The following is a 13469-nucleotide window of genomic DNA, read 5'->3' as shown; positions in this document are numbered from 1 at the left end:
TGATTGGCCGCATAAAAGTTTTAAAAATTTCATTAACTAAGCAGAAGTTAATTAACAAACATTGCATTGAAGTCTATGGGGATAGAATTTTTTTCAAATAAAAATTCAAATGATATGAATATCAATAAATACTGTGGTGGAAATATTCATTGAAATATTAGAAAATAGCTTGAAATGTCTCAGTTTTTCTCTATCCATAAACTTCAATCCAGGTGAGCTTCGAACTTTTATCATTGTTAAATTTTTGCGTGAAAATCACGTAGGAAAGAAAATCTTTGTGGTGAGACTAATCTTGTCTTAAATGGGTTGTCTTTACAAGAGTTATAGATCAATAATATTTTCCACTCTCTGTATTTCTATTTCAATCGGGATCGACATTCGGATCTCGAGTTGAAGAACATGGCAGCTAGAAATGTCACACGCTTCGTTTTACCTCGATTTGCGTCTTTCTTTCAGCGATTTAATGCCACAACTGTCCCACTGATATTGCGACGGAGAGCTCTATATAAATCTGAACACTTTGGAATGTTTTCTACCTCTCCCAAACCATTTGCAAACGAAACGTAAGTATATCTCATCCTTGGATGATTACATAAGAAATGTTTCTGACCGCTGAATTATTCAGTTAGCAGATAAAAATTATTAAATAATAATAATGTTTTTTAAAAACCTTTTTGATTATTATCTATTTTTGTCTCTTGAAAACTTGGGACACAAACGCTGCCAAATATTTAGGAACAGAGTTATTTATTTCGAATTTTCTCTAAAACTGTATATTTTCAATTTAAAAGTTTTTATTGCACATTGAACAGAAAAAAATGTGTTACTTCAGTCTCAGTCATTCATTTACCGTCAACTTTTATTCTTATCTGAATTTATTTGAGATCTTCAAGCAGACACTGCCTCAGTAACTTACAATGAATTATCTAAGTCACAGGACAGACTCTTATCACATTAGGCATTGTTAAGAAAGAACATTCAACAGTGTTCATTCAAAACATGTGTTGTTCATTGTATATCTCTAGATTAAAACTCTCTGCCCTACCATGTAGAATAAATTCAAAAAATTTCTCATGAAATAGAGTATGTAAGCATACAATTGTAATAAAACTGACGGGTATAAAACTGACATCCTCTGATAGCCTTCGTTAGTTTTAATTAGGCCTAGTTTGAAGGACAACTACACTTTACCTAGCAGTACTGATAAAGTGCTGACTAGCCATTCAATATCCTTTTATTATCTGAGGCATTTGGAAGGTGATGACATTCCCATGTAAGTTTTCGGTTACTTACAAGTACAATTAATTTTATAGTCAGGCAAAAATGTTACATTTCTCTTGCTCCAAATTCCAATATAAGTTGGACAAAAAAAAGTGTTTATGATTATATATTCACAATGAAAATTTAATTAACTTTTCAGTTTGCAGCTGATGCTGAGTGTATCCAAATTATCACTGAACATGCTGAAAGTTTAAGAATATAATGACATCTATAATTTCTTGTAATTTAGTAGTGTGACAATAACCTTCCTTGATCGGGATGGGGATAAAATTGTAGCCAAAACTAAACCCGGTACATCCTTTCTGGATGTGGCAATTGACTTTGATGTGGAACTGGAAGGTATATCCATGTTTGTTATTGGGGAATGTCAGCTGAAATCATTTGGTTTGGTGATAATTTGATAAAGTTACAGTTTATTCCCCCTCCTTGCTTTACCTGAGAAATTGAAAAAAAATGTATTTGAAATAAGTACATTGTACAATTTTTATGGGGGAAACAATAAGAAAACAATGTTTTGCTTTTTGTTTTACTACAAAGCATGGGTCTCCTTGTGGGGATTGTTGTAATACCAAAAATGTATCTTAATTATTTTAATAGCCAGTTTGTGATTGAACAAAACAAACTTAGATGTCATGAACTTGCAGGATAGCTGATTTACTTAAAGATATCCTAGGGTTTGAAAAAGGAAAGGCCAGACTCAAATAATATTTAAGCATTTGTAATATGATATTCTACAATTCATAAATGTTATCCAATGAGTATATTTGTGAGCATTACTACATGACATCACATGTGTTTTTATTTATCTGTAAAATATAAATAAGCAAAACAATGACAGTTGTCACAATGGTCAGTGTTTGTTTTGTACTTATGATGCACACAACATAAACAGAAAGAAGGAAAAAATTGCCTTTATTATTTAAAAAATGTAACAACTGTTGGATTTACTTTTAAAATTACTGTAAATGTATTATATTTAGCGTGTACGATATTTGGCAGAAATTGAGTTTTGAACAAGTTAGTGTAGGTTTGATTTAGCGCATTTCTTATCGTTCTTATTTACGTATATAAGTACAAAACATTTAGCATTGTACTTGAATTAGCGGAAGTGTCTTTCTGCCAAAAGTGCTAAAAAGAATACACATCCAAATGTAATACGTTTACAGTATATGTTATTTTCAAAATTACTGGGTACCAGAACCAATTATTAATCATACATGCAAACTGCAAAAGATCATTATTTTGAAAAAAACCAAAGTTGTTTTTTAATCTGAGGTCTTGATCTGTTGTTATTTTATTGTATTGAATATAGCAGAATCTTAAAATTAACTGTTCTGAAAGCTTTTAATTAATCTGCCAATTTTATTACAGTGTCACAGTCCACTTTATTATGCCTGATGGCAGCAAGGTGTCGGCAAATTCCAAAGTGGGCGAGAATCTTCTGGACATCATTGTAGACAATGATATAGATATCGATGGATTCGGTTAGTTTATAACCCTGTCTAAATTTGAGATCTTACATGTATTTACAAAGTGTAATATCTTTGTGAAAAAAGGAAAAAGCACATTTACTCATTCCTACTATGGTACCTGGTAATATTTTATCATTAAGTAGGTTGTGTTTGCTTTGTTTAATTATAAAGATACTAGTACATTGTAATGACATGTTGCAATAATTTTTTTTATCTTTTCACATACAATCCACTTTTTCTATCAAGTGGACTGTCAGTAAGAAAATGAAAATTTTTTAACATGAAATACTTCAAGTTTTCTGTCTCTTAAAAAGATAGTGACTTCAGCTGACATTTTCCCAAACAATAATTCTTATAATATGCTGTGATTAGTTTTTAAATCTTCTGTATGATTGAAATCTCAGTAAATAACATCTGTGGTATTGATTGGTGGCAGGTGCTTGTGAAGGAACCCTAGCCTGCTCCACGTGTCATCTCATCTTCTCCAAAGAGGATTACGATCGAATCCCAGACAAACCCACAGATGAAGAATTAGACATGCTGGACCTGGCATACGGCCTTACTGATACGTTAGTATTTAATTAGGCCATCCTTAAAAAATTGTTTGTTTGGAATTGCTGCCTGAAGGGTCTCAGACACAGGAGGGAGGGAGGGAAATTATTTTTTTTTAATTGAAAACCTAATTTTACATAGATCTGACACTTTATTTCAGTGTTTTGTATGGTGCATGTGATACATGTAATGGGCAAAAAAAATTGATTAAATAAAAAAAAATCTTCCTACTTTTGGTCAATAAAATTTTTTCAGGAGGGGGCATTTCAATGAGGCGGGAGGCAATTCCAAACAAACTATAATTTTATTTTGGCCTTATTTGGAGGCCAGTAATGAAGAAAATTAATCACAAATTATTTGTAGCCTTGAACTTTCCAAAAGTTATAATTGTCGTGTTTTAAATATGCAAATGGTTTATCAATTTATTTAATAGTTAATACCAATTTTCTCTCTCAAAACTGAAACCAAATGGATACAGTAAAACTCGTTTAGTAGGAACACGGATATTGCGAATTCACGGATACTGTAAACGTACTTTTTTCCACGGGGTCATAATTCCGCGGAATCTCAATTTCTGTTTAATCGGCGGGTAGAAAATAACGCGGATTTCTAGATTGTCAGTATATGCCTTACATTTATATTAAGTACGCTTGGACAAATTTCCGCGGAAAATTTGTGACCGCGTACATAGTGTAAATTAATACCACGCGGAAAAATGTACTTCTACAGTATAGCAAATTTATCATGGATCCCCAGCTATATAAAATTAACGAATTTCTTATACGGATATAATGAATAACGGATATAGTGAAGTAATTTCATAGGTCCCAGCGACTTCGTTGTAACCGAGTTTTACTGTAATCTTAATATTTGTTTATTTAATTCATCAGAAAGAGTAATGGAACCTTGATTGGACTTGTGGTCTCGGATTATTCATAATAATAGATTAGTTCACATAAGTTATTAAATCTGGAAAAATATTTACTTTTAATGCTTGTTTTGCTAAAGGTCCATTAGGGTATGATAGTAGGTATTATGTATGTTGATAGAAATTCAACAAAGGCATTGCAAAGATTATAATATAATGAATTTTCTTTGACTTTTTACAGATCTAGATTAGGTTGTCAAGTGATTGTGACAAAAGATATGGATGGATTGGAGGTCAAGGTTCCAGCTGGTGTGGCGGACGCCAGAGATCCTTCATGACCTTAGCTGACCTGTAGGACATTAAAAAAAATCATAGAAAAGACAATACAAGTATTTAAACCAGATTCAACTTAACGTCACTTTGTATAATCTTAATACAGACTTGTATGTAAAATTCACTCTCATTGTTGAATTTGTTCATCAATCCTTAGATGACCAAATATATTAATTTTGATGCTCAAATTTTTAGTACACATTTAGTACACATTTGAAAGTGAATGAATCATGCACAATGAATGTATTTTAAAATAAAAAAACGGTGCCATGGGCTCAAGGCTACCTGACATTTTTCTCATGTTAAAAATTTGAATATTGTTATTAATCTATATTAATGCCATGTGTGATATTTTATGTTATATTAAATGTGACTAAATACATGTAAATAATTTGTATGATTAAAAATCTATTGTAATACAAATGTAAACCATATAAACATGATTAAAACAAAATTTTATTTTAATGATGTTTTCTTACTAGCTAATGTGTTTAAGGCAAGTAAATAAACAATTACCGCTGCTAACCAATTTTGGTTAATTGCACATGAATAAGAATGCAAAAAGAAATTTAGAATTGTGTAACACTTTTACACAGGTTTTGTTTTTATTCATACAATGGGTTTTATTTTTCTATGGAAGGGAATTACCGCCAAAAGTCTATGTATCTTGCTTTTATTCTTATTCTGCCTACTTCTTTATGCTTTGTTATTATTATAATTATATGTCACTTTATTGTTTTCATATTCGTCTTCATTGCATTTCACTTTGACTTTTATCCTTCTTCATTTTGCCCTTACTTCTATGTTGCTTTATTCTTGTTAATTCATTTTACTTTCTTTTAAATTGATACAGTTTCTTAAATGATTATCTCAATTACGAACGAGAATTCAATCACACAAAGAATGAAGCATATTCAATGAAGACGAATACAAGTTGTCAAAATTTAGTGCCGCATTATAACGCTAGGTGGCAGGGGTGTTCGCTACGAGTGATGGTAAAACTAGGTAAGCAAACCCGGACCGGGGTTATTAAGATTTTTCAATTTTCTGCCTTAATACTTTATCAATCGAACATCTGAAGGCCGAATCCGATCACCCGATCCAATGATGGAAACTCCATATTTATTTCCTCTGGGATAGCGGCCTCTTTTTTTAAACATAACTTTATATACCGGTACTTTACTGAATATGCTCATTGAAAGGCCGACCCACTTTTTGTAAGGGTAAGGGTCAAATAAGGTTAATGTAGTATGGTAGGGATAACATTTAAATTTGATACTATAGAAGAAGTTGAATCTAACCCAAAACCCACCCGCCCCCTTAATATGATTTCATTGGCATCGGAAGCAAAGTGAAAGTTGGGGCGGGAGGGGGTTAAGCGTAAGAAATATTTTTTAGACCTTCAAAAAAAAAAAAAAACTTGACAAGCAAAAAAAAAAGAGAGAGAGAGAGAAATGTCCACTGTCCACACACAAAAATCCTATATCGTGTGTGTGTGTTGGGGGGGGGGGGGGGGGGGGTGTTCAAATTTCAGTGCCAATTTCTTTTTTTCAAAACACCACCACTTTCCACATTTAAAACCTATGCTGCATCGAGTCCATGGAAAGTGGGGGGGGGGGGGGCTAAACCTACGCAGTAATGTTCAATGTCTATACTAAGTCTAACTTTGGGAAAAAGTGGGGGCCCCCTCTCTCTGCGGTTCCGATCGACGCCTATGTATTTTCAAGTTTGGACAATTTCCTTGGTTTTTTTGTTTTTTTTTTTTTTTTTTTTTTTTTGTTTTTGTTTTTTTTTTTTGCTTGTCAAGTTGTTTTCAGCGGATAGCTTGAATTTTCAAAACCGATGCTACGTCACAGTTCTCTCGCCTGAAAAAATATCACTCTACTAAAGTTATTCGTTGGATAATTGAATTCCCGTTAAACAGTTTAATTGACATAAAAATGTTAAATATTTTGATACTAGATGACCCTTTATAAATTTATAAATTGAGTTGTTTTTCAGGACATTCCCAGGCTTGGATCTAGGAATTGAAGTTAGAGGGGCGCCAAAAGAAGGCAAGGGGTCTGGAGGCCGCCTTGAGGCTCCCAGTAGGTCAAGGGCCAAAGCCCTGGTGGGGGCTCAGGGGGCGAACCCCCGGAAGCTCCTGGGTTCTAGATATTTTGTAGGGTAAAAATGAGGTCTACCAAGTAGGCATATTTACATTTTCTAGACGAAACTGTGATTTATGTTAACTTTGACAATTTTAGGGGGTGGGGGCGCCGGATGCACCCCCTCCTTAAATCCGTCACTGATTCCACTGAACTGAACTTTATTTCACGACAGATAGTAATTGCTCATGCGTGTGATTCTAGGGACGGGGCTTTGCAAAGGAGTGAGGAGTGTTATTGGTAGGCAAAGTTGGAACAAGGCAACACCTTGGGCATACTAGAAACTCCCCAGTCTTTTTTCATACATTAATATTTGATATTGAAATAGCACTTTTTAATAAAGAAAAGAAATATTTTTTAGTACGCACCGTATTATACATCAGCCAGGACTCAGGAGAGTTAAAATATCTTAAAACTTGAAAATTCTATATTTGGTGGTGGGGGGGGGGGGGGGGTTGTCAACTTTTTTTCAGTACCAAATATAACTCATATGTACATATGCCACTAAGTACATTTAACTACTTTAATATATGAATTGACTACATTGTATTAGCATGTGATTAGTACTGCAACAAAAAGTGTAAGGGATGGGGGCAACAAGCCTTTCGCTGAACTTTTCCAGTAGTAAAAAGTATGTTACGTTTAGGAAAATGTTTCGTGGCATCCTCCCCTCTACCGGTGAAACTTACCCCATAGGATGTCGTACAGACGGAAGTCAGTATATATATTGAGACTTGGGGGTATGATTGTATAACGTCCCTTTAAATTTGAGAATTTTTAACTCAAATGGAGAAGCCACCTCTTGCCGTTGGATAGCTGCAAATTTGTCCTATATACTCGGCACTTATAGCCATTGGGCAGTGGGGGATCTTTTATCGGGCCAGCACCTACTGCGATACGGGACCTCGGATAATACGCTCTAGATCTCATCCGAAGGACCGAACTCCACGTCCCATAGTGGGATTCGAACCCACGACGTATTGATTGACTCCTTACTACTGTGTTTCGTGACCAGAGAGCAGACGCCGTAACCACAGTGCCACGCGGGCGATTGCACCCGAGTGGAGGGGCATCCGGGGGGGGGGGGGGGGCGGAATTCATTATCCATTTGTACTCGTGAAGGTTATCTATGTTAAACTAAATGGTTAAAATGATTAAATTATTAAACTAAGTTCATTTTGATTGGCTATTTCCTTGCGTAAGACCTTAAGCTCATTAACCACTATTAAAATGGTTTCATTTAAACATTTATTCATGTAGGACGTATAACTTTTCTTAAAAAATTGAAAACGTTAACATATAAACATTGTTTTACGATTTAAAAAAATATTCGGGGGAGGGGTTGCTTTGAAGGGGGACGAATTGCTATATACAGCTAGATTTCCCACGGAAGACTAGCTATATATTGAAACTCCCCGGGGGAAGTCTCACTGAATAGTCTTCCGAAGGAAGCATCACTATGTAGTCAGTCTTCCAGGGGAAATCTTGCCATCTTCCGAGGGAATGGCATTATCGGGTACATACCTGAACTTATAACAAACATCATTTGAAAATTAAAGTTCGATTGATAAAGTATTAAGGCAGAAAATTGAAAAATCTTTAATAACCCCGGTCCGGGTTTGCTTACCTATTTTTACCAACACTCGTATAGCGAACACCCTGCCACCTAGCGTTATAATGCGGCACTAAATTCGGACAACTTACATTCGTCTTCATTGAATTTAGTGCCGCATTATAACGCTAGGCGGCATTGTTTACATGATTGAATTTACGTTCGTAATCGAGATAATAGAGATAGTTTATTTAAAAAACAGTATCAAATTAAAAGAAAGTAGAATGTATCCACAAGAATAAAGCAACATAGAAGTAAGGACAATATAAAGAACGATAAAAGCTCAAGTGTAATGTAATAAAGACGAATACGAAAACAATAAAGTGACATATAATTACAACAATAACAAAGCATAAAGAAGTAGGCAGAATAAGAATAAAAGCAAGATACATAGACTTTTGGCGGTAATTCCCTTCCATATTTTTCAACAATATTTGATATGAGAGATTATTTGGCAAAAGGCTAGTTGCTACTACCATAGACAAAAAGCAAAGAATGGTGAATCTTGGATTCTTACTGCAGTGCAGGGGAAAGAGCAGATGTGAGCATTTTAGCTCACTGAGCTGAAAGCTCAAGGCTTTCCTTATCACCCGATGTCTTGAGTTCTTTCATCCATGAAGGATATGGAGATAATGAACAGTATTCAATATCAAAGTCCATAAAACAATACAAATTAGGAGCAGAACAAACACGGACCTCCAAAACATCACAGGTGGGATCAGGTGCCATGGAAGAGTGAGCATCCCATGCTGAACGGTCACACCCGCCATGTGCCTCTTCTCATTATCAGGAAATAACTGAAGAATCTGTCAATTCGGTGTATAATAATGGGACGAACAATTAGTTTGAAAAACGTCAGTCAGCATTTGACTCAATGATAAATTGTATTTGCTGACGAGGTCATTGTATCGACCATAGATTTTACGAAATGATGACTTTAAACGAGGTTGCTGATATTCTTGTTTCATCAACTTGTTTGTCAATAGTTTACCTCGTTTTAAAAATTGTTCAAGAGTTTTTTTTTTGTGCACGTGAGTTTTTCCTGTCTTCATTATATGGCTCAGTAAAGATTAGAAGTAGCTGAAAATCTCTGTTTTCCGACTTTTTCGAGCTATTACCATGGCACTTGAGACCTATGGAAACCTTTCTTGGAATATTTTCTTTATGACATTCTTACCTTTTCCCGATATCCATTCTCACTTTGAAATTCGTTTTTGTCCTTCATTTGAACAAACAAACCTTTACCCAAGACTGACTCTTATAAATAAGTCAAAATGGATATTTTACTTGAAAAATATGTTAATGGTAATCTAACAACCAAGCTCTATGATAAAGGTGATGACTTTAACTTCTCTATCGTCAACTTCCCTTACTTATGCAGCTACATTGTATATATGTACCTTCGTCACCTGCATACGGAGTTTATACATCTTAGTTGATTCGATACGTCAGAGCATGCTCTACGTATGTACAGTTTCTAAAACGAAGTAAATTATTGACAAACAAGTTGATGAAACAAGAATATCAGCAGTTTCATTCAAAGTCATCATTTCGTAAGTTTTATGGTCGATACAATGACCTTTTCAGCAAATACAATTTATAATGAGTTAAACGCTCACTGACATTTTTCAAACTGCAATTGTAAGTCCAATTATTCACACATTCAATAGACTATGGATTTTACGTTTACTTATTTCCAGACCATGACAAGGAGCACACGACGGATGTGACCGGTCGGCAGGGGATGCTCACTCCTCCATGGCACCCGATCCCACGTCTGACGTTTTAGAGGTCTGCGCGTGCTCTGCTTCTATTTTTTCCGTTATCTCCATATATTTCATACTGAAATGTCTACAGCTTTTGCGGTTTTTTTTTTCGAACAAGAAACATGTACAGCGAGTGCGATCGGTCGGCCGATATGCACATTCCTCCATGGTCCCTTATCCCATCTCTGATGTTTTTTAGGTCCATGGTTGCTTCATCCCGATTTGTGTTGTTGAACTGGACTTCAAGACTTCTACTCGGCGCTTATGTCTATTGAGCATGTATTGAGGAATATTACAGTAATTCTGTCTCGGGCAACGACTGCGACGCAGGATCTTGGTTTACAGTTCTGATATGTGAATGACCGCAGCAATGAAATGATAATTTGACGTAAAACTTCCTCCTAACCTTATAAATGAAATAACACTTGAATTGCTGTGTAGAGCTGGCGTCTGAAATAAACATGCAGCCCATGGACTACATCGCTCGTTTGATCAAATGACTTCACTTAATTGACACGACTCTTATACTATTAAATAAGACAATTTTGTATTTTATGAATAAAAGCCCACCCTTAATATTTCAGAGAACATTACACTTGATACTTGTGATTTTCGGTAATATACATTTTTTCGAAAAGGGTAAACTTTGTTGAAAAATAGCATTCAATATAATATACTAGTATTTGTATATGCTAATTCAGCGTTTAATAGTTTCTAAGAGTGATTAAATTTAATTTGTTTTATTTGGTTAATATAAATTTTCAAAATTAATTTTGTCAAAAAATGCCCTTTGCCTTTGAATAGCTTTATTTTTTGAACATATTTATTGTACATGTCATGTAATTGTGGTAACATGAATTGAAAAAGGATGTTTTTCAACAAATATTAATTAATACTGTAAACAAACAACCTATGCAATGAATTGCATTGTATATATTTCCCTCAAATACAATGTACATGTATAATATACTTAAGTACAAAACCCCAAACCCTGAAAATTAACATGAAAATTTTATTTGATTGATTGGTTGTATGTTGTTTTATGTCACATTCAAGTAATAATAACATAGATGAGATATTAGAAATTGTTGACATTAATTCATTTCTAATTTTAATCAAGTCATATTCTTATTTATACTCGAAGTCATTTTTCAACACCCCACACGCTACCAATACCAAAGCAAGTGTCTTGTACTAAAAAAAAATCCATAGCATCTCACAACTAGCTTTATTATATGATTGACTAATTCCAAACTTTTTGATTGGCTGTGATCCAGCAACGTAGAAAAAAATATTATTATTTACCTGCACATGACGTTCCAGGTAAGCCTGAAGGATTTCTCTACATTGATCTAAAAATAGAACAGGAAATTCTATTGAAAAGCTATTTCACCTCATTCCGACTTTTACTCATTCCGACTGATCATGTGAAGATTGCATCAAGGAATATATTCTAGTAATTTGGGTTGGGGTGGTTAGAATGAACACATCTAGCTCCCACTTTTTCCTGAACGTCGATTTTCCCTGATAATCCTCCATCTTTTCAAAATCTTTCCAATAAAAGAGCCTGACATATCTTTTTTCATGGCAGCTATATGAAAATAAATTTTAAAATTAATACTACTGGTAATGTTTATTTACATTGTAACTCTGCTTCTCTTTTAGTTTTTGACTAAGACTTGAGCAAATGCAAACAAGTACATGTAATGAGTTTAATCATTTTATTTTTGAATCATATAATTAAAAAACAATTATTGTAACAGTTGTTTTTTTCGGTCAATACAATGATTTAGCCATGCACCTTGAGGTATAATATTCACCTCGCCCTTCAGGCTCGGTGAAAATTGTACAACTCAGGTGGCTATAATACATGTATAATTCATCGTATTGACCTAGCTCAAAAACAGCAATGATTGTATAGTAATACGAGTTTCAGTAATTTATTATAATTATATTACGAAAAATAATAATGTCTTATATTACCATGTTTTGTAATATTACGAATTTTCGTCAATATGATATATTTTCGTAACATTACGATTTTTTGTTGTGGACAAAAGTCTGGTGTTATTGAGTTTTGGCATAGACTTGTTTGTGGTAAACAAGACAAAATATCTTTTCTCTTATATAAATTGTTATTAAAACTTAGAGAACATGACTTAATGCAGTCTAAGTGGATTATTTATGTTGAAAAAATACTAAATGATTGTGGAATGTTTGAGTTATGGTTACAAAAGTTTTCTCCAAAGAAAATATTGGTGTCAAAATTGGTAAAAACTAGATTAATTGATCAATTTAAAGCAGAATTGGTATGCCAGTATTTTTGATATGCTTAAAAACCCTTTCTTATAAGATTTTTAAATTAGAACATTATTTTGAAAATTATTTGATATATCTACCCAAGGATTTGAGAAATGCTTTAAATTTAGATGTATGAATCACAGATTTCCTGTTGAAAAAGGTCGCTTTTTGGAAGTTGACAGAGATGATCGTATTTGTGACCTTTGTTCCTCTAACAATTTAGGAGATGAATTTCACTACCTTTTAGATTGCACTTTTTTCAAGAGAGAACGAAAAAAACCGTGTTCCAAATATTTTTTATGCTAACCCTAATGTTATCAAATTTCATGACTTATTAAATTGTAAGGATACTGAAGTCATTTTTGGACTTGCCAAATTTTGTAAAATGTTATTGTCAGTTATAAATTGATAATAGCATATTTACTGTGCAACAAATGTTATAATATATATAGTTTTATTTTGTATAAGCAGAGGCCTTCTATACTTTATTGTTTTGAAGTTTGTATATACATGTGAATTGTAAATAACATTAGTGCCACTCATTCATTCATGCATTCTTGTTTATATGTTAAAATCTTGTATTATTTGTATTCATATACCCTAGCTTGGGTCTTTGTCTTAAATAAAAACTTGAAACTTGAATGTATTCTTCAAAAATCAAGAGTATCGATCTGCATATCACCTATATGTACTTATGGACACATACATACATAGTACATGTATGTTACAAATAATAAACAACCGAGATACATTATCTTTCAGTAATCTTTGATAAATGGCATTATCAAGCTGATGCATTATATGTCCCCATTATCGACCCCTCTGGGCTGCACAACAATCAACTTATGATAACACCCCCTTTCCATACGAGTCAGTTTTTAACGTGCAGAGGTCACTTACAGGAACTTTGGCCTTTCCTTCAACTGCAGCGCCCGTGTAATTCATAAAATCCGTGACCATGGCAAAACAAGGTAAGATTTTGCAGCAAAAAGTACTTGCATTCTTTGTTACCGAGTTTCTCGAGTACCGCCCATTGGGTGGTATTTGTTTTTACGTTTTTATGATAACGTAAAAAGAGGGCAATGCTTCATTGTTTGTTTACATTTTTATGTTGTATTTAGGTCAATTTTTTCTACC

At 33.8% G+C, this 13469-nt stretch overlaps 1 protein-coding gene across 2 annotated transcripts; it reads left to right on the top strand.

Annotated features, from left to right (window-relative positions):
* Positions 1–396: 396 nt before the first annotated feature.
* On the top strand, positions 397–4944 carry LOC134241556 (adrenodoxin-like). 2 transcript variants are annotated; one of them, XM_062723595.1, is made up of 4 exons: positions 397–563; positions 2653–2765; positions 3190–3322; positions 4415–4944. In XM_062723595.1, exons 1-4 carry the CDS (start codon positions 400–402, stop codon positions 4509–4511), a joined length of 507 nt encoding a protein of 168 aa, XP_062579579.1. In that variant the 5' UTR covers positions 397–399; the 3' UTR covers positions 4512–4944. The 2 variants fall into 2 exon arrangements, with proteins under 2 accessions (XP_062579579.1, XP_062579580.1); XM_062723596.1 differs by lacking the exon at positions 2653–2765 and adding an exon at positions 1511–1620.
* The last annotated feature ends 8525 nt before the right edge of the window (positions 4945–13469 follow it).

This window comes from Saccostrea cucullata, unplaced genomic scaffold, assembly GCF_032062105.1.
Source record: "Saccostrea cucullata isolate Sc308-1 unplaced genomic scaffold, CSIRO_AGI_Scuc_v1 ctg3094, whole genome shotgun sequence".
Taxonomy (NCBI): domain Eukaryota; kingdom Metazoa; phylum Mollusca; class Bivalvia; order Ostreida; family Ostreidae; genus Saccostrea; species Saccostrea cuccullata.
This window is presented reverse-complemented; position numbering and strand designations above follow the sequence as displayed.

What these genes read in the sequence shown, in the direction of transcription:
- LOC134241556 (XM_062723595.1), top strand. Translation starts at nt 400, where the DNA reads ATGGCAGCTAGAAATGTCACACGCTTCGTTTTACCTCGATTTGCGTCT. An exon ending in TATAGATATCGATGGATTCG is followed by an intron (nt 2,766 to 3,189) that starts GTTAGTTTATAA and finishes GATTGGTGGCAG; the next exon opens with GTGCTTGTGAAGGAACCCTA. An exon ending in GCATACGGCCTTACTGATAC is followed by an intron (nt 3,323 to 4,414) that starts GTTAGTATTTAA and finishes GACTTTTTACAG; the next exon opens with ATCTAGATTAGGTTGTCAAG.